The 24,997-nt window shown below is 42.3% G+C and overlaps 1 protein-coding gene across 1 annotated transcript; it reads right to left on the reverse strand.

Moving 5' to 3' along the window:
* On the reverse strand, positions 1 to 24,997 carry DAB2 (DAB adaptor protein 2). Its single transcript, XM_068423468.1, has 15 exons — positions 24,968 to 24,997; positions 11,658 to 11,795; positions 10,373 to 10,512; positions 9,535 to 9,633; positions 9,064 to 9,195; positions 6,968 to 7,051; positions 6,696 to 6,719; positions 6,376 to 6,423; positions 6,132 to 6,194; positions 4,478 to 5,113; positions 3,487 to 3,640; positions 2,315 to 2,842; positions 1,705 to 1,799; positions 811 to 878; positions 1 to 108 (listed from the first exon to the last, which is right to left on the reverse strand). The coding sequence occupies exons 2-14, from the start codon at positions 11,749 to 11,751 to the stop codon at positions 816 to 818; spliced, it is 2,160 nt and encodes a 719-aa protein (XP_068279569.1). The 5' UTR covers positions 11,752 to 11,795; positions 24,968 to 24,997; the 3' UTR covers positions 1 to 108; positions 811 to 815.

Genomic DNA, 24,997 nt, shown 5'->3' on the forward strand with positions numbered 1-24,997 from the left:
CAGACATCATGGAACAGCAGCAAGAGTGGCAGACAGGAAAGTGAAACATGTAGAGAAATCATGTTGAGAAGAGGTCCAGTTATTCCATTTGTCCTTTTCTGGTTAGGCCTAGTATGATGAAAAGGTCTTAGGGTTAGGATGGCTGTAAGTTATAGTTTTATTACTTAAACTAGCTTACAGCCACTGAGAACAAAACTAAAGCAATAAACAGCTACACTTGTCTCCTGTTAGAAGCCAGACAGTATTTCAGGGGAAGACTTAGAGGTGTGGCACAGGAATAGATTTGCTAGTTCGACAGCTCATGTTCTCTAGTCAATGGTACAAAAGTTTGAGTTACATTAGTTTCTAGTAATAAAAGCTCTCATAACAGCCCTTATTCTGTTTTTACTCCAATTCACCCAGAGTACAAACCCAAAATTATTTAGGGGATTAAACTTCAGAAAGCTGTATGGGGCACTATGTGCTAACACTGTCCTAAACAGGTATCTGAAGGAATTTAGTTAGTCCCTGTGAGTTTTGCAGTACATGTTTACATCTTAATTCTCCTCAAGGAAAGGAAATCTAGATCTATTGTGGCCTTGAGACTTGGAGGAATAAAATCTTTATTTCTAAGAAGGCTTAGCCAGAATGCAGCTATGTACAAGTCTCAATAGAGGTACTCTAGCAGAAGTGTTCTTCTAGGGACTGTTTGCCATACTTCAGAGAAGCATCAGAGTTAAGCTAGTGTAGATTTTAGACAGCTCTTTAACAAAGGTTTTCTGAATCAATTTCAGAGAATGAAGTAGGTTGTCTTATTAGTGGAAGACTTACCTGATCTATACAAATGGGTTGCCAAAAGGATCACCAAAAGGACCAGAAGGTGGTTTCTGAGATTCCTTCTGAGGAAAGAGAGATCATAGGCTGTTAGTGGATTTCCAGGTTTCACCAGGGTTACTCTCTGTGGCTGTAGCAGCTAGATCCTGTTCCAGACACCTTCTGGAAAGAGGTGCAAAGTCCCTGCTAAATACACATCAACTGTACTTCTCTAACAAGAGAAAAGGGCTCTAAAGCCATATTAGCTCTTATCGTAGCCTGAGGCAAGGTATCTTTCAGAAAAGCCATGTGTGCTTACTGAACACTCATTTGGAGCTGAGCCAGTGTAGTTATGATGAGATCTGCTTTGGCCAAATGCTAGATGTCCTGTCAGCATTCTGGAATTGATTCAGAGTTTCCACCAAGGGCTTCAAGTGCTGTGTCCCAAATGGAGTGATGTGGTTAAGGCACTTCCTTCCCCAGGGGGTACTGAACATGGGAGCTTCCCATTTGTTTAGCAAGAGAGATGCACAGTCCACACTGCTCAGTCTAGTCCACAGAAAGGTAAGTATAACCAAAGTGGAATACTTCTGCAGCTACATTATTTTACAGTCTTTTGTAGAAGCTCCCAATACTGAAGAATTTCCTGCTAGGGCTTGCATTTTGGGGAACTGGTTATGGACCCAAGCCAAATGGAATAACAACTTGTTAGCCTTCTTGCAACAAATGGCCTCTGTTAGATTAAATATTAGCCACAGACATGCAAGAGGTTTTGTTCTATGGCCTCCAAAGCCATAACTAAGCCAGTACTCAAACACAGGCACCCCTGTTGTTAAGGAGAAAAAAACACTGGGGTTTTTTGGTATGGTTTTGTTGGGGTTTGGTTTTTTTTTTTTTTTTTTTACTACTTACAGATGAGGCACTGAAAGGGTCTGTTTTAGCTTGACTTTCAAACAGGCTGTCAGCTGGTGGCACACCACTTTGTCGGGAAACAGACTTTGGTGGTTCTAAGGAAAAGAGACATAGTGCTATAATCACTTAACAGCTTTAACAAGTACTCAGCTCTGCCTATATAGCAACACCAAAGCTCATCTAATGAGATACACAACCCCTCCCCCCCCATGGAAGTTGCTTTGAGTGACCTCACAATTTTATCTCCTGCTTGTCCCTCACTACACTTTTAAGCTAGATGGGACTTCTAACATGGTAACTTACCTCATTCTAGTCAAGTAGTTTAGACACTAGGTGTCAGTGTTTGGCCACTGACATGGATCAATTATTAGGCGATTCAGTCCTTCAACCCTCTGTTTCGGTAACCATTAAATCAATTTTTTAGTTCTACAAGAAAAGACTAGGTGATCAGGGATAGGGATGTCTGATCACCATCCAAGCAGAAGGAAAAAAAAAAATTTACCAGTCATTTTGGCAGACAGCTTGCTAGCTTCCATGTCATCATGACCTGTACTGTCTTGTGGAACAACTACTTTACTACTAAAATAATTGCTGAAAGCTCCAGAAGCACCTGAAAGGCTTTGCTGCTCTCCTCTCCTTGCTGGTACTGCAGGTGGCTTTGTCAGCTGGAAGACTTTGAACATTTCCTTGACATCCTTCATCTCTTTATCCCCAAGTGGATCCAGAGCAATAAAAGCATCACTCTCTTTCTTGGATAGCTCCTTCTGAGGTGCAGTTCTAGGTGGTGGCTGAGGTGGGCTAGTTGTTGTTGACATGGAGGGCAGTACAGATGGCATCTGAGCAGGTAGTGTTGAAGATGGGAACACACTACTCTGGAAGGGATTTAGAGCACTGGATGGCTGTGCCCATGAACTAGATGGAACTTGTGCTGGCTGTGCCCAGAGACCAGAGGACTGAGGGGCTGCTGGACCAAAAGATGCAGGCTGGTTCCAGCTTGGCACTGCTTGAGTACCAAAGGCAAGTGGTTGAGTAAATCCTGTAGGCTGAGCAGGCATCATAGACCCGGGGAAGACTGATGCAGCCTGAGTGAAGGCAGGTGTCTGTGTACTCCATGGTGATGATGTTACTGGCAAGCCACCTGGGGGGAAATTGTTGTTACATAGCACTTCAGTGATCTGAAGACTTCAAGCAAGAGTGTATGAATTCCACTGAGGTTACCAGTAAAACATTTCTCATGTACTGTTTGCAAAAAATCTGTTGATTTACTCTTAAAAATAAAGTAATCTGGTAGGAAGGGGAGAAGGGGGTTAACATTTTTTACTTTGCTCCATTTCAGTCCTGAAAGAACTGAATTGAGGTTGATATAACAGAAGGAGGAACATACTTAGTCCTAGCACAGAAGTGACAGATGCATTTGCTGTATAGTTACTTCTGTGTAAACAATTATTAAGACTCTGCAGCAGTGTTACCCTAGCCTCCCAATTTGTGCTTGGCTCACTTGACCTGTGTACGTGAAGCAGCAATCTGCTGTCAAGGTTTAAGCAAAAAAAAAAAAAAAAACCACCACAAAAAAACCCCACCAAACAACCCTCTTCCAGTTAAGGATGCAGAGTTTAGGCCTCTATTCACAGACTATGATTCTATGAACTTAATGGTTTAGGGCAGACAGCACATGGATTAAAGGGCATGGCACTACACATGAAGTAAAGGAAAACTAAAACCTCTCTTTTGGTGTTAGAAGATATTTTAGACTGGAGCAAGACCTTCACTTTGTGGACTAACCTAGACCAGCCAATGGAGGTGCTGTGGTAGGACTTGATTTGAAGAGGTCCAGTGGACTAGTTGGCACAGGTCCTGTTTGTGCCACTGACGTCAAGCTAAGGCTCTCTGTAGTTGGCACAAAGAAGTCTGAGCTAAATAAGACATTTGATGAACTCTAGAAAGAAAAAAAAAAAGCTTTGTAAGATGGCATGGCAGAACACATGCTAGCATGATCAAGACTCCCTAGTCCAGAGCTACAAGCTTTTATTTCAGCTAGAGCAGAGACCTTTGAGAGACCAAGTATCCTTTAGAGAGCAAGTATAAAAGTTTCAAACTTCACCATTTTGTTCATGCCTACTGAAATTAATGGCATTAAGTAGGTATAACATATAGTAGTCACAAGTCAACAGCAGAAGACTTAAAGTGACTGAATTATTTGCTACAGCAATGAGCTTCCCTCTGCCCCCCACCCCTCTAAACATTCCTGCTTAGTCTGCAGTGACCCCCGCAGTTGTAGCAAGGTCAGAAACAGTGTTTTGCATCATTTGAGTGCGAGACAACTGCAGCTGACCCTGTGTCTAATCAGGCAAGCCTTTGAGATTGCCCTCAGTAGGCAGGTACTGAGAAACTATGAAGGTTTCTGCAAGCTAGTGCTAGCACCTCATTGTTGTGAAACCACAGGTTGATAGGCATACGGCTATTGTAACAGGTTCTGGCATCATATCAAGTGTCAATATAAATAGCAGCATACTTACCAGACCTTTACAGAAGTATGGCAGCATTAAGGAAGAGAGTATACAATTTAGTGACCATAGCTACTATGAAGCATTCATGAATGTTAGAATGCAACAGGGCTGCAGAGAGGTTAGAGTATGCATGGCAGGTAAGAGATGTAGGTGTGTTGTGAGGCTATTAAGACAGTTACACAGTATGAAGAAAGAAAATCTTCTTTCACCCAGCTTCTCTAAGTAAGAGCATGCATATCACCATTAATTACTTGAACATTGTTCACCTTGACAGACCTCCTTCCTCTTCCTGGCTTGGTACTTTGTGGTGGTGGACTAATTGTTATAGACTCATGTGATATGAACTGGATATTGCTTTCAGAATCCAGCCTTACTCCATTCTGCTGAGATACTCCTTTGGAAGGACCTTCCACAAACAGGTTTGATGGAGCTTTAAGAAAGCCATTCTGTTCTCTCTCTGGTACCCCATTTGGAGTTCTTGCTGCAGGCAACTTACTCTCAAGTGGCCACTGGCTTGTTAGTGCTTCTTGTTTGCCAGTTCTGTTAGAAATCTGGTCAAACTGTTTACCAAAGTAGTCAATATCACCATTTGAAGCACCATTACCCACTGATGTCAAGGTACTCAGACTTTCCTTCTTCTGATCATCAGATTTTAGAGAATCAAATGAAGCCGGTGCAGATTGGTCTGGCTGTGCAAAAGGATCATCACTGAAAGGGTCTGGATTAGGTGTGGGAAAGAAGCTGAGATTGGTAGAGAAAGAACTCTCAGGCAAGAAGGGTGGCTGTGGCTTTGGTTGTGGAAGAGAGGTTGTGATGCCATTCAAGAAGAGATCCTCTTTTGTAAAAGTCTGTTTGGTCTCAATTTCAGAATTTAGATCCACTAACAGAATCTCTTTAGCTTCCTATTTGTTCAGAAAGAAAAATAAGATTAGTTTTATGTAGGACTTACTGCATAGTACACAAGCTCAAGGAAAACAGCTGCAAAAGTAGCCAATACATTATAATAATAAATATTCAATGTCACAGTGAAGTTGCACTAAAGCTTCATCTTATAAGTCATGAAGGCAAGCACTGTGGGCTGTGGTTAAATCACAGCTACTTAGTTTCAGAAACTTAATATTAAAAGCGCCTGTTTTAAGAACCCTTAGTTAAATATCAAATGCTTGTTCTACAGCCTAGCGAGTGTAGAGTAATTAAGCACTAATTACACCTAGGCTTTCACTTGAGTCAAGAACCCTTGTTTGAATTCTAGCCCTTTGTTTTGACAAGTTGTGAAATCACACTGCCTTAGTGTGACTTCAAGTTGCAGTCTCAGCTTTGGAGTAAGATTAGAGAGCTATTTGCTGGTGGAAGATGTTAACATGCCATCTCTCCACCAAGCAGGCAATAGAAGGGTAAGTCTTGGTCACTAGCTGGATTGACAGCACCAATTGTATCACAGCTGATGGCGGTTTACAGTGCCAGAATAAACTGGTAGGATTTTGGGGGTCATACTGAGCTATGACAAGGTTTATGCACACTTTTGTGGAGTTAGGCCACATCTTGAGCTAGGGCTACTCATCTAGAATGGCCAGGAGCCACTCTGAGGGACTTAAGGATTCACTTGGCCATAAAATGAGCTTCAGCTTTAAAGGTCTTTAGCAGAGGTTTTTGTAACAGCTCTCATTCTGTGATTCTATGACTAACAATACAGGATTACCTCTGTCACACAGCCTCAAGTGAACTCTGCTGGATAAGAATGACATTAGCTACTGTAGTTAGTAAGTAGATACTATTATAGCCCTAAGAAACTAGTACCCTGATGATAGCTAGACAGGTGTCTCAGTGAAACCACAAACCAGGACTAACAAAGTAAACCCAGATCTTACTCCTAGGACTCTCAAAGCAATAGCCAAGAAGGCTAAGCTAGATTCTACTTACTGTGGGACTGCTCATATCAGGAGGTGTTGACATATCCCCAAACAAGTCCATCTGGTAAGCTCCCTTGAAGCCAGAAATATTGAAAGAATTGATATTTGTTAGAGTTCTTGCAAGAGCAAGAATCAAGCATTATGCAGATCTACTGTAAACACATCTATAAATACTGCATTTCCCACACAATGTGGAGACAGTTGGTTATGAACTCCTTAATGACATCAGCATAAAGTTCTAAAATTTAACCTACCAGTTTTATTTTGTCAGCTTGATCAGCAGGTAATGCTTCGCTACCATTCTGTAATAGATGGATAACAGTGACAGCAATAATTGTAATATCAAAGTTTGCCTTAAGCAAGGGACTTGCAGGCTTTAAAGAGCAAGTGATGGAAAGAGGAAGTATGAGGGGGATCACTACTCTGCATTAGTCCTGTAGGCCCTTTTTACTCCCCTTTCAATGTAATTGGGCATCTGACATTGCTTCCATAATGCTGGCAGTGTAAAGAAAGTCAAAGCTAGTTGTGTTGCAGCAGCATGCCTAATCAATGAGGCCAAGTTGAAGTGACTTACCTCAGTCTTACTTGCATCTTCACTCTAAGGAAGAAAAGAAGGCTTTTAGTACCTAGACATTATGTAGCATATCCAAAGCCTTTTGCTTTGGAGAGCTTACCAGATCTAGGATGTAATCAAACTGCTGGTACAACTACCAACCAAGAGCTTCAAGTGACCCTGGATTTAGACAGACCTCAGTGTCAAGTCTTACAAGAGCCCAAAAGCCAAGCCAAAGCTGAAACAAGCTTTATTTCTATGCAGACTAATGCAGTTTCTATAATTTTACTCACCTTTTTCTTGTCATCTTCTTCCTTCTTCTTCATATTATAAATTAGTTGGAATAGGTCCTTAAGATCAACAACTAGAGGCTCAGCCTAAAAAAAGAATATAAATTTTAGGCCATGTACTACTTCTCCCTGGACTTCTACTGAAGCAAGTTGTGCAGCAAGCCAAACTTTCCTAAATTGTGCAACAGTAAGCTTGAAATAACAGTAAAAGCAAGAGTTTAAAGGACTGTCTAGCCTCCACACAAGACAGCTTATGCAGAATCCAGGGGTAGTGGGGGCAGAACTGTTGTTAACTCCACAGGGAAACTGGCTGTGTTTGTGCTAAGCCTGCTATGTTTTTGCTAAAAAGCTTGTAACGCAAGATTTCAGAAGTGCATGGCAAGCCCTAATCATGTTTACTCAAAAGTGTGAAGTTTATCCAAGCTCTCTGGTAGTCTCATGAGAGCAAAAATGTTTTGCATCTGTCTGTTTTCTACCAACTCCAACACTGAACCTGGAGAAAGCTTCTATAGCTAATACTACATTTATTTTAAACAGGATGCAAATAGTACATCAGTGAGACAAGCATAAGGTAAGATTATCATCACCTCAAATGTGTAGAGCAGACACCAGGTTTAAGTGGTATTGTATCAGGATGAAAACAGTGTGAATTAGAAAGGCACTGCATTCCCTGCACACTCATTAACAAGAATGTTTTGAGTGGTTGCTGAGATGGTGACAGGTTCAGCTATACTGATTTGGGACTTTAGCTTGAGGCATAGAGCAGCTGTGTCAGTGTCTAGAGTAGGACAAGTCCCACTGTTCAGACACTACCTTTGGCTCAAGCAGAGAATCTGTTGAATAGATCTCACTGTTTACATCTGAGCATCACCCTCTCCTAATCAAGGGTTTTAGACATGCAACTGCAGAAAAAGCCATTTCAAGAGGTATCAACTTTGTCAAACAGTACAGCTGCAGCAGTCTAGAGCTGCAGAAGTCCTTACTTCTCAGCTAGACAAGTTTGTGTTAAAAACAACTAACAGCAAGGCAAGAGCTGTCTACAGCTTGGCTAAGCTTATAGGCTGGCAAGCAACACCCTGTGGTGAAAAGCTCTGAGAGAACAAACTCCACTCCAGAGCACACACAGAAGGCTTTTGTACTTAATAGTGAAGCCAATACAACACAGGACTCCAATAAACTAATAAAATAGGCTTAGGAGAGGGTGTTACAGCTGCTACTAAAGCAGTAACATGCTCCAACAAGGAGGCCCTCAGTCCCACCTGTAGTAGGTCTGAAGCTGCCAACGAGTTCTCCAGGAGCACAGGCAGGGATGTGTATGAAGAAATTACTAGCTTTGAAGTCTTGGCTTGTCAAGTCATCATAGTGACAATTGTAGATACATTATAATGACAAGCTAATAAATGATAAATATCCAACTTAAGTTCAGGTCATTTAGGAAGCTGCAGAATACTCAGCAGTAATTCCAAGTAGCTTGTTTCCAATACTGCTTATGTACAGATTCTCCTCAAAGAGACAAACCCTGCGTACAGGACTTCTGCATGGGGGAAGCCTGTCACAGAAGGATCAGAATCCCTCGCAGAAGCAACTCTAGGAGGACCACACCTGCCATTCACTGGCCCCAGAAACACTATTGCAATTGAGTAAGTCTGTTTTCACTGCTGCACAAGACAAAGTATCATGAGAACTAGACTAGTGGAGTTTAACATAATTCCTGTTAATTCCGAGTGAAGCTCTGGCTATTTGACTCCAGAATTAGCATTCTCACTGACACTAACAGGCCACTGTACAGGAAAGCCTATGATAATGGCTCTGTTCATCTCATTAATGACTTCCATGGTGCATGGACATGTTAAGGTTAATCATAGTAAGCAAGTCTACTTGAGTGCTTTTATTCTGGACTACAGAGAAGCTGAACAAGATAAAAGCCATTGGTGATACAGTCAATTCCTACTACCCTCCTCTAGAAGAGTCAATCCATCTGTGCTAGTATTCCCTTATACCTCATAGGGCTACCAGCAAAATACTACACCGTTACCACATGTAAGTGTTTACACAAAAGCATTACTCATAGCAAGTGGAAAAGTGTGTCTGATCCTTACCTGTTGTGCTGTTTTTATGGCAAAAAATTGGTGCTGGCCTTCTCCTCCACACACATAGCCAAAGGCACGATTGTCTGTTACATCCCGAGCAATAAAGGAGATTTTGTTTACTGGATGCTCATGCTCTATGACCTAGAATTGGGGGAAAAAAAAACCCCTACGGTTTAAATTGCTGGAGACATAATAGCTGCTCTTCTCTGTAGTTAGAATGATTGAGACTCTTAGAAGTCTTCAGTTCAAGACTCAGATTTTGACTTAACCTTTAGTCAAAGGTTAGCCTTTGACTAACCACAATAGGATGTGGCTATCTTTCCGACAGGCGGCTTCAGCATTACAACCCATTTCACAAGCCAATTGTTACATGTGGAAGAGGGGACACGATGCCATTAAGGAATATAGTTCAGATTGGTCTAAATTCCAAGCACCTCATTTGCTTTAAGAATCACATTAAGAGAACAAGTCATATCTTACCCCAGTTTTCTCATCTATTATCTTGATACCAGAGAGGGAGATGTTTACCCAGATCTTCTGTTTGTGTTGACCCTGGGAACGAGCTGCCACTGCCATTCCCTAAAGAGGATGATTATCAAAGTATTGATGAGACTTCTGTTAAATTGAGATTTAACTCGTTTCCTTACAGTCCTCATGAGCCCACAGCTATGACTGCACTAGTGCTAATCTAGTTACTCCTGTGCAACTGTACAGTTAGAGCAGCATCCCTCTTGCAACATATGCCTGACTAGGTTTGAAGTGATACCTCAGAATTAGGTTGTGTTTCCTCTGTAAACGTTTTGGAGCTTTAAAATTTCTTATCTTAGATCACAAAAATGCTGCAGTAACAGCATCTTTACCAGCTTTCCTGGCCTGACTGAAGCTATGTGAGTGTTCTGCACTCCAGAAGTACTCTTCTTTGCTGCTGCAGGGTCTCATTTGTTCTTTGGCTTATCTGTATCTCTTGGTGTCACTATTGCCACAGATTGCCAGCCTGTGCTTTGAAGTCAGTGTTAAATTGCACAGAGCTCCTCCCTCCCCATGAAAAACCCAAGCTTACTATTTGTGATCAAGTTCAGACTATTAGCACCCATACTGGATACGTAGAAGAGACCCAAAGGAGTGTTCCCAAGCTATTAGAGAAACATTGTCCTTTGAGGAAGGGGTTACAGCTTTAGTAATAAAAGCACCATCCTAGATGTATGTTACCTCTACATTACCATTAAACCGTATTTGAAGTTGTGCCAAAGCGACCATTTGATCTGCTTTCTGAAAGTTATTCAGAAGTTGTTCCTTACATGCCAGCTCAAGCCCTTACCTTAAGCTTCATCATTGAATCCTGACTCATTTTATCTCCTCTTGCCTCTGGGACATCATCAATGCCAATCAGTTTAGCTTTGTATCTTACACCATCACCTTTGAATCTGGCCAAGAGAGATTCATCTGTCTTTTCTGGCCCTGGAGACAGAGAAAAGGGTTTTTTTTTTGTTTGGTTGGTTTTGTTTTTTTCTAAGAGAGAAATGTCTATGTTGTGGCTTTGAGATCTTTTAAAAAAAATATACCATATAAGTACATATTAAAACTGTCCTTTGAGTATAGCTGACTAACAACCCATAGTCCTTCCAGTACTGTGTGCACTGCAAGATAGTTACTCATTTAAGGTCACAGTGCTCTTGCAGAATCTGGCCTCAGTTCAAAGAGTGGAGCCTAGTGCTTAATATTTGGGGGCTTCAGAACAGTTGTTTGCCACACAAAGGTTGAAATATTTATAGGCAGACAAGCAGATTTAAGCACTAAGCAAAAACACCAAGCAGAAGTGGTACTTACCATGGCCATAGAGGACGTTCAATAAGCCTTTCAGATGTTAGCCCCTAGTTCTGGTGTAGTCAGATCTCTCCTTGGTGTGCAAGAGTTCCCATGCTAGAACTTTGTCAGCATCATCAGTTCTACAACAAGTCCTGGTACACCCATCCCTGTAATCACTTGGGATTTTAGCTAATTTGCTATTTCGTCTGTTCACACTACTTCTCAGAACTGCTTGCTTTTCTTCTCTGCTTGCTCAACATGCTCCAAGTGTGTACCTAGGTATGTATTTCTGTATGAGGTAATTCTATTTACATGATGTAATCTATCAAAGAAATCTATTATCTGATCTACAACTACTCTCATGAAATGAGTTTTCTAGCTTCTCTGGACTACAATCTGTATCTGTGTCCAGCACATCACCCCCTCTCTGAAGGGAGGGGAGAAAGCAAGATCAGATTCAGACTGACACGTATGTACCTGGATGGTCCTGGTCTGATCACCTCCTCAGGAGGCTTTCACTGCTCTGGGCTTTTAGTGACTTGTCAGGCTCAGCAAATGAGTCATTTAACAAGTGGAACTGAGAGCTTTACAACTTAAAGCTAGAAAAAAACCTTTCAAGGTAAAAAGCCTACCTTCTGGTTAAATTTATTTTACTAGCTTATTTACTCACTCTCCCGGTCAGCTTGAAGTCTTGGAGTTAATTTAACTATGTGGTGAGAGTGATATTAGTTTTAGGCAAGTGCAAAAGATTAAGGACACTGACTAGAGGAGGTGTTCAAGAGGTAAGCATTTCTTACCTTTCTTTTTTTCCTTCTTTGAAGTTTGTGCTTTTGGTGGAGCTTGCTGCTCAGGCTGGCTGTTGATAGTAGTTGTTTCAGCTTCAGTAGCCATGACGAGATGGTGGTCAGCTACACTTGCTGTAGGTTTTAAAAATCCTAACAACAATCAGTAGGCAGACATAATATTTTATAATATTTATTAAGAAATAGTCTTATTGGACTTGTTAGTTCAGTTTTGTTCTGCTGAGCACTGAAGCCCACTAATGCCCGATAGTTTTAGTAGTGATCATATAGGAAATCTGACTCACCGTCTATTGATCTCAGGCTGCAAAGAGCATGAACCCTCACCTCAGTAATACCTAATCAGTGGATCACACTGACCTACATCCACAGGCTGTACTTGCAATACCCTGTTTTAATCTGTCAACCTTTAGCTTTTTACCATTTAAAGCTATTTATAGAACCTCAGATACTTTGCTCTATTCTCCTTCAGCACTGCCAGCTGCATCTCTATAGTGGAAGAGAATGCAAGGAACATTTGCCAGGATCTGTTCCAAACACTCATGAAGATGACAGCAGAACACCCAAAAGAAGCCACTAGATCTTATTCATGTTTTTATAACTAGCGGAAATCTGAGGTTATATCACCCAACAGGTAAAAGCAAATAAATTTCTTAGGCTGCAGACTGTTCCAGGAAAAAAAAACACAACAAAACAAAACCCAAAACCCCACACTCATGTCTTAACAGTAATCAAGTAACCTTACCTTTTTAAAAAAAACCCTGCAAGTTAACAGAAACTATGGACTAGTATGACTTAACTCTATGCCATGAAACCCTTTTGCCTCTGAGATACAAGAACATTAAAACAACTCTGCAGTCACCATGTTTTGTTCCCACACAGCTGAGGCACTGATTCACACTTACCAAATAGAGGGACTCATATTGTCTTTATGGTGTTCTGAAGATAATCTACACCCAGCCAGAAAGAACTGGACATTTACATCTGCTACAGAAACTGTTTTATGAATATTCTGTCTGGAGTATTGCAGTGGCTTCAGTTAGTCCCTTGATTTTTAGGGTGACAAATGAAGCCAAGAGATTGTTTAAATAATTACTAGCAGAGGGTAGCCCAGCTACTTAATTTTCCCTATATCCAGGCAAGCAGCCACAGACCAAGCCACCCCTTTTATCCAGCACATCATTTGAGACATACTATGTACCCAGATACAAGTGCTGAAGCATTGCATATCCTCTAGCATTAAAAGCTTGTAATTCTCAATAGCCTATTCCTCATTTGCCTTAGTTACAGCTAATGCTTTATCCGTTACTTGGAAGTTACTTTCAGGGTTTTGCTCTCATTCCTGCCTTTTCCTCAATTCATTACTAAGTCAATAGCTAGACTGACTCACCCAGCTTGCCACCAACAGAGTAATGGATGTCAGTGCTTAACTGATTCTTAACCTAGGTAGAACACAAATTCCTAGGTCTTTAAGGGAGAATTTCACCCTGAAGGCCTCCATTTCCATGCAGCCAGGAGGGAGGCCTTTGGGAACTAGCTGTTAATGTAAGCACAGTTAGATCTAGCTGCTTACCACACAGTTTGTGAATTGCATTTAGCATTGTTCAAGTAATCAGAGATAAAAGTGCTCCTATGGGAAAGTTCTGACAGCTATACCTGTTATCCTCTGTAAGCAATCTACCTGGCCACACCTAGGGAGAAAAGGTGTTGCTGTGAAAATGTCAAGTGGTTCTGAATAGAAATAGATGTTAGAAGAAGAGTTGATATAGAAATCCATGGTTATTTAGGAAGTGTTATTACTGGAAGAGTGGCTTGTGCGCCCATTCTCACAGAGAGCAAGGGTGAAAACTATTATAGCCAACATGGATTTTGCAAGATACTTGCACCAGTGCTAAAAAGGAGCATGCCCATTGTAAACCACACATTAAGCAGGTAAAATGAAGCCAACTGAATTCTACTTGAACACTAGACTAGCTTGCCTGATGGTATAGTTTTGAGCAGAGACAGTCTTTAGACTTCAGCATAATAAGCCTCTCCCTAGATTTATCAAATCCTTCACAAAGAGAGAGGAAGGAAAGAAAGAGTTAAGGTTGAAACATTACTTAACCATCCACCCCTTCTGGAAGGTTACTGTTTAGAGAACAGAAGGAAAAGAGCTGGAGAGGAATAGAGCTAAGACATACTCTCTAAGAGCTGAGTCATAGCTTTAGGACATTCTGCCCAGCTCCATGCTGGAAAAAAGAAATAGCAACCTTGAGGCACTGAGTCCTGCCTGTCAGTGAGCCTGCTTCCCCAATTTAATTGGTAGAGCTACAGCCAGCTCTGGTGTTATACAGCCACAGTAAGTATCTCACTCTGAATTAAAGCTAAGAGGCAATACAAGCAAATAACCTAGGGAGGAGCAAATATGCACAAGTAAGACCTCACTTTGGGAACTGTAAAGTGGTAGAAGTCCAGATGGGCAGTTGCCATCTTTAAACTGTAGTCATCCTTCCATTTTTGCCATCTGCCTCCATCCTATGGAAACCAGACCACTTATTTTCATAGAGCCCAACAGCACAAAACCCCAAGGTGAAGAAAGATGGGCAGGGATAGACACAAGTCCAGCTGAACCCTTGCAAATACCCCCTGTCTTACTGTGGAGAAGCTCATTCTCAGTGTTAGCAATGAAATTTGAGAAGGCTACCGAGAGCTTTCTGGCCAGTTGACAGGACATACTCTCCTATCTGAGGTCTGGCACGGCTTATCTCACCTGGTGAGAGTTCACAGCACATGACAGTTATTTACCATACCTTTGGAGAACTCAATGTCTTTGAGAATCATATCTCTGGAGCAAGAGAATTAGCAAAACTAAGAACACAAGGATAGGCAAAGGCTGCCTTAATAAATTTTCGTATTTTGAATAACTACTTCTTGACACCTTAGTTAAGCCACAAGACTAGCATAAAATTGCCTCAGGCTTTACCTTAAAGTTTCACTGGTTTGGGGAGCAACATTATGTTTCTTGAGCTAGCAGTAATCTAGTCTGCTTGGGGCATAAGAGTCTCGGCCACCACTATACTTGGATTCTGTGCTTTAGACGCAAGTTAAAGCTGTGCAAGGTCTTTGTGACACCTAAGTTGGGCTTCTCTTAATAAGTGTGGAAGTGCTGGTGTGCTCTACATGCAAGTAACTAAAATGAAGTTAAAAACATCTGTTTGTAGTTATTGCTCTTGCTTGGAGGCTTCCTTTTGCAGTACTCAGTCCCTTAGTATTTCCTTACTCAGGCTGTGGAAGTAAGGCAGTAAGAGACTAGAACTGTTCTATTACACTTGAATTCTGAGTTCATCTGAAAAGAGTCAGCCAGCAGTACAGCAGGGCTAGAGGTGCATGCCTTCAGTTCTACGGACATAGTGAAGAACAAGATCATTCCTGCAGCACTATGCCAGCAGACTGTTAAGTGATGGCTTTTGAATCTTCTCCATGTAGATAAGTCTGTTGCACCAAGTTTTGCTCACCCACTTTTCAATTTACTCCAGAAAGGGCTTGATAAGAGACCACCTTCCTCCTTTCCTATAGGGACCATCCTGTGAGCGATTACTGATCACTCCTTAGGGAAAGGCCATTTCAAGCCCTCATCACATAGGCCTTGAAGTATGAGCTGTTCCCTACTGTCTCAAGTCAGCCAACTCTCCATTCAAGCACTGTACTTAATTTCCATGCAGCTACCCTGGGAAAGTCAGTCTCAGGACTTTGGGCATACCATGCTCTTGGTGTCTTCTCCAAACTCTCTACAAGGAGACCTGTTAGTAGTGACAGGTCATCCTTGAAATACTTGTTTCTTAGCAAGACATGAAGCACATGCCAAACGGTTTTGTTGAGCAACATTAGTTTACCTTAAGAGATAGTTTCACAATTATCCCTTATTTGAGCAAGGGATGGCAACATGGTAGCTACCATTAATGATTATATTTTTGTCCTGTGCACAGAGGATTGAGAATTTTCATTATGGCTGTAGTCTGTCATGGGATTTAAAGACTGGACAATAATTCTTACCCAACAGACAGGCTTCTTCCCCTTAGCAGACAAAGGTAATTGCCTCAATGTTGATGAAAGCTCGTCTGAGAAGAAGTTAGGGACACTGAAAAAGTCAAAGGCAAGGCAGGTAAACTAAACACCTGCTCAGCAGTCTAATACTTTGTCCTTTTCACAGCCCGTCCTCCTTCTTTGTCCCTTGATGCTGCAAGTACATGATTCAGCTTAAAGAGTTATTTCATGTAAATATTAACCTCAAATTAGAATCTGAGAGGCCAAGAGAGGCCAAGAGAAGGTTTTACTGCCGAGTGCAATATAGCCTGTTAGGATAAAGTAGTAACCGGAAGCACAGCAATAGTTCAAGTGCTGAAGAACATGCTTCCAAGGCAGGTTGTTCCCTCTCCCCCACCTTCCTGAAAACTTAGTCAAGTTCTCCTGGATAGAAGGTTGTATCAGTCTATGCACAATGTATCCTTATAAATATCTCTAGCCTTCAAGTTCTTGACAGAAGAGACATTTTCAGAAGGCTGATAAACAAGCAGTCCACTTGAGTGAATTCAAGACTTCAGTTTTGCAGGCTGAGGAATTAGACTAAAGGCTAACAGCAATACATACAATGACTAGCAAGAGTCAAAGCTGTAAAGACAGATATATTTACTTATAATGGACTATCTTGACTAGCAGCATTCTACCCACATGAGAAGTATAATAGCGCATTTGTGTGAGCCCTTGTATGACTGACATTTGCATCTAACAAATCCTTATGTGCATAACTGACTATCACATTTTCTGCCTGACTCCTGCTGCAATGATAGTGCCCTAAGTAGCCTTGAGAAGCACTAGGCATGCATTAATAAATCAGAAACATGAATGTACTATTCAGACTTTTGCCTTTTCAACAGGGTCATTCACGCTGAGGAGTCAAATAAAATATCATCTTCAGTATTTATTTCATTACTAGAACACCCATTGCTCTAGCATCTGACAGTGTCTAAGTTCAAGTTAAATAAACCTTCTGTAACATGACAGAAGATTACTATGATTTAGATGGAAAATTCCAGCTGCTTGTTCTGATGCAGGCACTACCATTAGTTTGTTTCCTCTATTAAAACAATCAAATTATTCTCTTAGGAACTAGCATAGCTAGTGACTAATACACATGAAAGATACTAGCCTTACCTACAGGTAGGTTAAACATGATATGTATTGTTCACATTTATACATAACAAGTACCTGCTTGAAGATAAGTGGTGGAAGGGAGTTCACAGACAGCTTGGGAACGGTTCCCCTCCAGTTTATGCCATGTCTGGAATGCAAGAGCAGCATACTTGCCAGAAAGATTACTGAATACAGGCTCTTATACTACTAAGTCTAACCCAAGCCCCTGTTAGTCTTGTAAGAGAGACAATGGAAAAGGATGTTGACCTGCCTTGCCTGACAAGTGAAGCTATCTGACATTCCTTCAATCAGTAGGGTCTAGTTTAGGGATGCTCCCACCACTCGGTTTCTCCTGTGATTCCCTGATAGCAGGGAAACTAAGACCAATGTTTTCAGCCCGAGTTCAAAAAGCCTGTTTAGCTGTCCTGTTTAGACAGTTAGGTAGTTAGAAACATGATTTGTGGTTAAGAGATCATTTGCTTGGTACCATGGCCTCAGTTAAGCCAGGCACTTGGCTTCTGGCACTTGGCCAGAATTTTTCCAGACTAAAAGGATTTTACTTTAGGGAACTTCTTTCAAGGCAGCTTGCTTTAAGCACTGTTTGATGTTCTGTCCTCTCACCTAGGAGATGGATCAATACTTTGCTGAGGTACTAAGACAGCCTTATGCCGAGGGCTTCTTCTGCCCACAGGAATACCCTTTTGGAATAAGCTACAACTGTACTTACATATTGTAGGATATGGCAATATGGGTCCAAAAACAGGTCCAGCTGTCTTGATCATACAATAATGAGAAACAGGGAAGGGTGACACTCATCTGCTTTGTGGGGCAGAAGTGTGGTAATGGACACATCAGGGAATACCTTCTTCATGCTGCTCCCTTCCCCCAGTACCAACTGCAAAGTAGATAAAGATCTTAGTACTCTAATTAGTCATATCAGCTACAGATGTTGGCATGGACCATTGCTGGTACAGGATCATGCCTGTGAAACTTACCCAGACATCTTACCATTTCAGTCAATAGGCCAACTGCTGTTTCATCAGTTGAACAGAACAGTCTGTTCTCATCATATCAGTGCATCAGTCTCCTCTGAGCTGTTTGATTTTTAGCAAGAACATAGAAATTCAAACTAAGTTCCCGAAAGTGTTTTCTGCACACGTGAATCACTGGAATCGCAGCCAAGTGAACATCACTAAATTAGCAGCTGGAACTGAAAAGGTCACTCAGTTAAAGTGGTGCAATTGGACCGGTACTTTTTGCAATTGTAGTATGCTTTTGAGTACATAATTTCTGATGAGAAAATTAATTATTTCTCAACCCAGCTACCACAGTAGCTCTATTTTGGATTTTTCTTCCACTTGTCATGGGAATAAATATAGCTGTTGCAGGAATATTAGAAGAGAGGGCTCAGGAGAAGTCATGACCAGTTTAAACAAGCTGTACCTGACTAACAATTTAGGATGATAAAAATTAGCAAGTATTGCCCTCTGCTTACTTTAAAGGAAGAAAATTAAATGCTCTTGATGAGCTAGTGCTATCTGGTTCCCCAAAGACTTCATCTCAAGCTGAAGGGAACTAGCACTATTATAGTCTGTTTGATAGAGTTATTCTTCAGCCAGGAACTGGCTTTTGGACTAGTGTTCAAAGGTAGTGTCCAGACATCTAGCTAGTCCTTCTCAAATTATGAGTTGTTCAAAGAATAATGCAGCATCTAGCAACAAGTCTTGGCAGCAGCCTTTCCGACCTCTGTTCAGCATTTAGCATTCCAACCTATTAGTTCATTTCATAGATTAAGAAACCCCTTCACTCTTAGTACCAGCAATACCAGCATCTGAATTCCACATTATTCTTTTAGAAAGAGACAGAGCATACCGGGATATCTGTCATTCTTGATAGAGAGCTATTCGGTTGGTAACGCAGGCTTATTATTAGATTATATACTTAGACTATCCCCAAGAAGTTTCTTCATATCAGACTTCCAGAAAGACAGCATCCTTTGCAGCATGCTAAGGGGCCACTCCTCTATGCCACTCTCTCCAGTTTCCAGTGCTGAAGCCTCATAAATCAGTGGCTCCTGAGCCAGAGTTCAGTTGTCTGTTCTAGCTATTGCTCAGGAAAGCATCACCTGCCTACTCACATGATGAGGAATCTCAGGCCATGTGCCTGCATTGCATACCACTCAATCTTCTGTCAATACTACTTGCTGAGACTCACTGGATATACCAAACAACCTAGAAGCAAAGCAGTCGTTAATCACCGAAGCTAGTGTTTACTTAGACGGAGTTTGAACTTGACAACAGCTCAAACACTTCATTTCCAACTGTACTTCTAACTCCCTCCTGCCTAGAAGAACTGTTTCTGATCTTTTTGCTAGTTAGTATAGCAAAGGACTCTTGCCAATAACCATGCTTTTCACCCCCTTCCTCAGAGCAGGAACTTGACACATATTGAAGCTGTTATCATAGGTTATTTCAGCTGCATACTGTTAACTGTCCAGTGCTGACAGAGTTAGCCCTCTTCACAGTCTGGGTGTGTGCAAGCTGCACTGAGAGATATTGCATATGTTCTGCATAGCCTATGATGAACTGTAAGTGTTCTCTACATGTTCTCAAATGTATCTGTATGAGCAACATGGTTTTGCCATATTCTTGCATTCATCCAACCTAAAACCATATAGTCATGGCCAGAGTGTCAAGTACTGCAGCTTGCTTACCCAGTCTGATGATCCCATGAGCAGCCAAAAACCTGTTCTTAAACATTCATTTCGTCGGTATTTGAAGAACACTCCACCTAGCCCCCAGCTACTGTGCCTCTTGTTACATAAAGTGTAATAGCAGTCATCGTCACAAGAGTCACTCCATACTGTCTCTTGTTACAGGTGCAAGTCGTGTTCATGGCATGTTATTAGACTGATGAAAATTCTGGTTGCACCTTATGAGAGCAGGCTCTTCTACAGCAGTTTCAGTCCTCAGTTAGGTATTATTAACCATACTGCTTAATACAAGGGTTACTCTTGCCTTCAAGATTAGTCATTACCAAGGGCCCCAGCTCTCTCTTGTATATACAGCAAGAAAGGCAATGAATAACTAAACAAGACGCAAATCTAAAAAGGTGGTACAGAAAGATCTATACTAGAGGTTAAAAAAAAATAATTAACCAGGATTTTCAGAGCTCTACTGCAGCTCCTTCAGTAGTTGTCCTACTAAACTGCTAGTCAAGTTTCACAAATGACTATTCTGCAGTGTTTCCCTATTGGTAATTGTAGTTACACATTTGTGATGTATATTAGAGAAAGTTTACATTATTGCTCACAAATCCAGACTCTAAAGTAATCCTGACCAGGATCTCTAGTTTTCCATCTCTGTCATGGTCTTGATATCATATTATGGGGATGCCCCCATCCAGCAGAAGCATGCAAGGACAAGTGTCAGCCTTCAATCCTCCTTTAGAGTTTAAGTTCCATCAGCCAGGTTAGCAGCTGTTTGCAGCTAGATCTGCTATTCAAGCTACTAGAAAACTAGTTGTTACTCATATAGTGACCTTTGTGCCCTCCCTTAAAGCACAAATAACCCTGTTCTGAGAGAGCACAGAAGATGTCTATAAGTTAGAAACACCAGTTGCAATATTAACACTACATCCTTAGTGTTGCCAACTTGTCTCATCCCTTCCTAGGAGGAAAGTCTCATCCATAGGCATTTTAGCCATAGGGCAGGTATATGAGAGTTCTCATAGGAGGAGACTTGCTGTTGTGCAACACATAAGCATTAAGAGTTGAGTACCCTTTGCTGGATGAGCTAGTTCCTTGTTGACATTGTCATGAAACCTCCTGACTGCCAAGGTGAAGATCTATTATTCTCTCAGACCTACTTGGTCTCTTTAAGAGATAATTCTCATCAAGTATTTCACCTCTCATCTTATTGCTTAAGGATGCAACACGAACTGACAGAGAAGCAGGAAATTCAGCTCCAAGGCCCTTAGTCTGTCCTTAACTGGCCCCATGATGTCTGAGTTTTGAGATCTAAGGTGGCATGCATATGCTATGGAGTGCTTGAAGATGAAGTGAAGTGTCTCAGCTGAATTGCCCCACAGACCTTTATTCCCAACTATGTGTGGGTTTTTTGGGGTTTTTTTGGGGTTTTTTTTGTTTTTTTTTAAAAAAAAAAAGCTTCTAATAAAGCTTCATAGCTGGTGCATGCCACCTTAGATCTCAAAGCTCAGACATTTCAGAAGATGGGAAACCAAAGTGGTCTATGCCCCCATCAACCAGGGGTGACACGAGTTAGATGGGAGAAGATACTTTGTTCAGTACTCAGCTGCCCAGCTTGTATAAACAAGCTAATCCTGTTGAAACTGGTACCTCCTGTTTATTGACTAGGCCTGCCACTATGCTTCATCCAGCTTCTTTATAACCCTGAGACCCTTGAACCCAGATACAGCCTCAAAACCAGGTTTCTAACATCAGTTTGTTTTGTCAGTTATGGTACTTAGAGACCTTATTCTATTTGATCCTTCTAACACAACACCAAGTTGTATTTCTGTGGAGTCCATGCTGAGGTAGAGGAATAGTAGCTTATGCTTGGTTATGTTTCACAGCAGAAGCTCATTAAGACCTCTTAGCATTCCTCCTCCCCATGAGGCAGGGTCTTGATTCTACTAATAATCTCTTAGTCTACATGCAAGATCTATGTTTTTCTCCAAAATCCTTGCATATTACAAGTTACCTTCATGCTATCTCTTCATCACTTCTTTTGACAGCATCTAGCCAGCAAGCAGGATTTGCACCATCAGTACTATTTCCAGAACAAGCTGGCTTTCTCTGGATGTAGAATTTATTGCTTCATTGTTCAAGAAAATGCATGCTTCTGTAGTGCTCACATATTGCTAGCCTTGCTGAATAGAGTCCACAAACATTCCCAAGAACTGGGTTAACCCAGTAGGTCACACAAATGTCTAGCAGCGCAAAGTTCACCAGGAGAGAAGAGCACCAATAGGAGAGAAAAATCTGTAGGCTTGACAACAATACTCAATGACTACAGCATATTACACACTTTCATTTACTTCCTATCTCAAGCTATGTTTTTTATCTTAAAAATCCTGTCCAGACACCAGCCCTTGATTCCCCTTTCCTTGACATGAAGTACATTTATTTGCATTCCCACAGAGAAATAATCATAGAATGGTTTGGGTTGGAAACTCAAAAGATCATCTAGTTCCAACCCCCTCCCATGGGCAGGGACACCTTTCCACTAGAGAAGGTTGCTCAGAGCCCCATCCAGCCTGGCCTCGAACACTGCCAGGGAGGTGGCCTCCACAGCTTCTCTGGGCAACCTCTTCCAGTGTCTCACCACCCTCACAGCAAAGAATTTCTTCCTAACATCTAATCTAAATCTACCCTCTTTCAGTTTAAAACCATCACCCCTCATCCTATCACTACATGCCCCTGTAAAAAGTCCCTCTCCAGCTTTCCTCTAGGCCCCCTTCAGGTACTAGAAAGCTGCTAGAAGGTCTCCCTGGAGTCTTCTCTTCTCCAGGCTGAAGAAGCCCAACTCTCTCAGCCTCTCTTCATAGGAGAGGTGCTTCAGCCCTCTGATTATCTTCGTGGCCCTCCTCTGGACTCACTCCAACAGGTCCATGTCCTTCTTATGCTGGGGGCCCCAGAGCTGGACACAGTCCTCCAGGGAGTGTCTGAAGAGCAGAGCGGCAGAATCACCTCCCTCTGTGCTGGCCAGACTTCTTTTGATGCAGCCCAGGATACGGTTGGCTTTGTTGGCTGCAAGAGCAGATTGCTGGCTCATATTGAGCTTCTCATCAACCATCACCTCCAAGTCCTTCTCAGGGCTGCTCTCAATCCATTTAATCCAGCCTAAGACCTCTTTTTGCCACTGTTTGCATATATTATATTCACCTGTTTAGAGTGCTTCTTTCCATATCTGCTTGTGAAGTAAAGGCCTTAAGCAAGAAGTATATCCATAGCAGCTACTGGTCTGCAGTGTCCAACAATAGGGTTATACAGGCACTTATACAGCCAAATAATACTCTTCTCAATGAGAAAGAGGGTTGTGTACTGCAGATGTATAGAGATACTTAGAACATAGCATAAGGCATATGTTAAAATGGATAACCATCTCTACCTTCCCAAAAGGAAACTGATGCCAGATTTCTGGCATTTGGCCCATCCATCCAGCTGATAATCCTGAGCACAACCTCTGGTGCTCAGCTGATAGCTTTTTTTGAAGTAAGAGCACAAGAGATGAGAAGTAGCATAAGTCACAGGACTATCAGAGTAGTGCTCAACATTCTTCCACTCTCCTGTCTACAGTTACAAGCACACAAGACCCTGTTAGATTCCCCTCAGCAGAACCATCTCTTCATTTAAGACTTGGAACACCTGGCATTCACTCCACTTTACCCTGAGCCTTCCTATACACCAAGTCATGAGGTTTGCTAGTTAAGCCTCTGTTCTGATGGTTCACCTGACATTCATTTAGCACTCACATCCTCCTTACCATTTCTACCACTTGGTTCTTCTCCTCCTCCAAATGTAAACTCTAGTGAGTTACTATTAATAGAAATTTCTGCTTTAGACTTGACAACATCCTCAGACCATTCAGCAAATTTTGGAAACCTGATTATGCCTCAAAAACCATTGAGCAGAATGCAACTGCAGTGATTCTTTGAACAGAAATAGTGGATGACTCCCTCAGACAATCCCCTTCTCAGCTGAAAAGATTTTCTGTGGATTCTGACTCACCTCTCCAATTAGTCACCTACTGCCTCACACACCTCCTGGAAGGTCCTAATGGAAGCTGATCTGAAGACCTGCTAGCATTATAACTGCCAAAGAGGTCACTATCAGACAAAAGGACATATTTTCTATTTACCAGTGCCTGGTAAGTCTCCACAGCCAGCTAGAATACTTCCCTTCATAATTACTTTTCTCTAATTAAATCTGCATCTCTATTTTGTGTATCTACACAGGTGTTCCCATCCCTAAGCATACCTATGCCCATTCCTTAGCATACGGTGGTCAAATTTAAGCCTACATGCTCTCAGGTTTGGTCCATTTTGGGCAGCCTTGCTTACAGAAGTTACAGAAAACTTCTGAGGCAAAAACGTAACCTTTTAAGGCACACTACCTTCATTAAGAGATGATTAAAACAATTCCTCATGCCCTCCCCCTGGAAAAAAAAAAAAAAACCAAACAAAACAAGGTCAAGTTAATCCTACCTTACCAGTGGATTTTCTGCTTCCCTAGAAAGTGCTCAATAAACCAGCTTCAGCTTATCTGAGTGAAAGCTCTGCTACAGAGAAGTCCAGCTGTATTGGCAACACCTGCATCTATGTTACTGCTCAGAGCAGAGGCACTACCCCAACATTAAGTGTCATCATATGATGATCATTAGACTTCTAAGTCTCACCAGCTGAGAAGTCAGTTTCCCTGACAAGGTAGAAGGCTCATTCCACTTAATCCTGGACCATCTTTGACTGTACTCATTTACCACAGACAGAAGTAGCATCCTGAGATTCACCAGAGAGAGGAATGCCCAGCAAGGATGCTCCATCCAAAACCAAAACAAAACCCCACCCCTGCTTCACAGCATCCTCACCCTTTCCTCCTCTCCGCTACTAGAGAGATTCTTGCATATCAGTAATTTATGTGAAACTTAATGGTTTTATGCTTTGTTATTCTTCGTTCCCTCCTCTCCACACCCGAAAAAAAACCACACACATATATTTTTCTCTGCGCTCTAGCTTCCCCGGGGCGCCGGCCCCACGAGGGCCGGGCGCAGGCAGCTTCCACCCCACCTCAGCCGGGACGGGCTCCCCGCAGCCCGGCTGGGGCAGCGCCGAGCTCCCCCGCCTCCCTCGAGACCCCGCTGCGGGGCCGGGGCCGGCCGAAGCGCTCCCGGCGGCGAAGCGCAGCCCCACCGGCGCCACGCACCCGCGGCTGCGGGGAGATGCGAGCAGCCGAGCCCGGCTGAGCCCCGGCCCGGCCCGAGCACCCTCCCCCCGGCGCCCCATCTTTGTTAGCCCCCACCACCGGCACCGACTGTCCCGTCCCCGGGAGAACAGCCGCCCCCCACTTCCCCCCGCAGGCTTTGCAAGAGCCGAGCCCCGCTCGCAAAGCTCCTTACGGGCTATATCCGTGCCGCTCCGTGCATGCC

The sequence above is a fragment of the Nyctibius grandis genome, chromosome Z, assembly GCF_013368605.1.
Source record: "Nyctibius grandis isolate bNycGra1 chromosome Z, bNycGra1.pri, whole genome shotgun sequence".
In the NCBI taxonomy this organism is placed as follows: domain Eukaryota; kingdom Metazoa; phylum Chordata; class Aves; order Nyctibiiformes; family Nyctibiidae; genus Nyctibius; species Nyctibius grandis.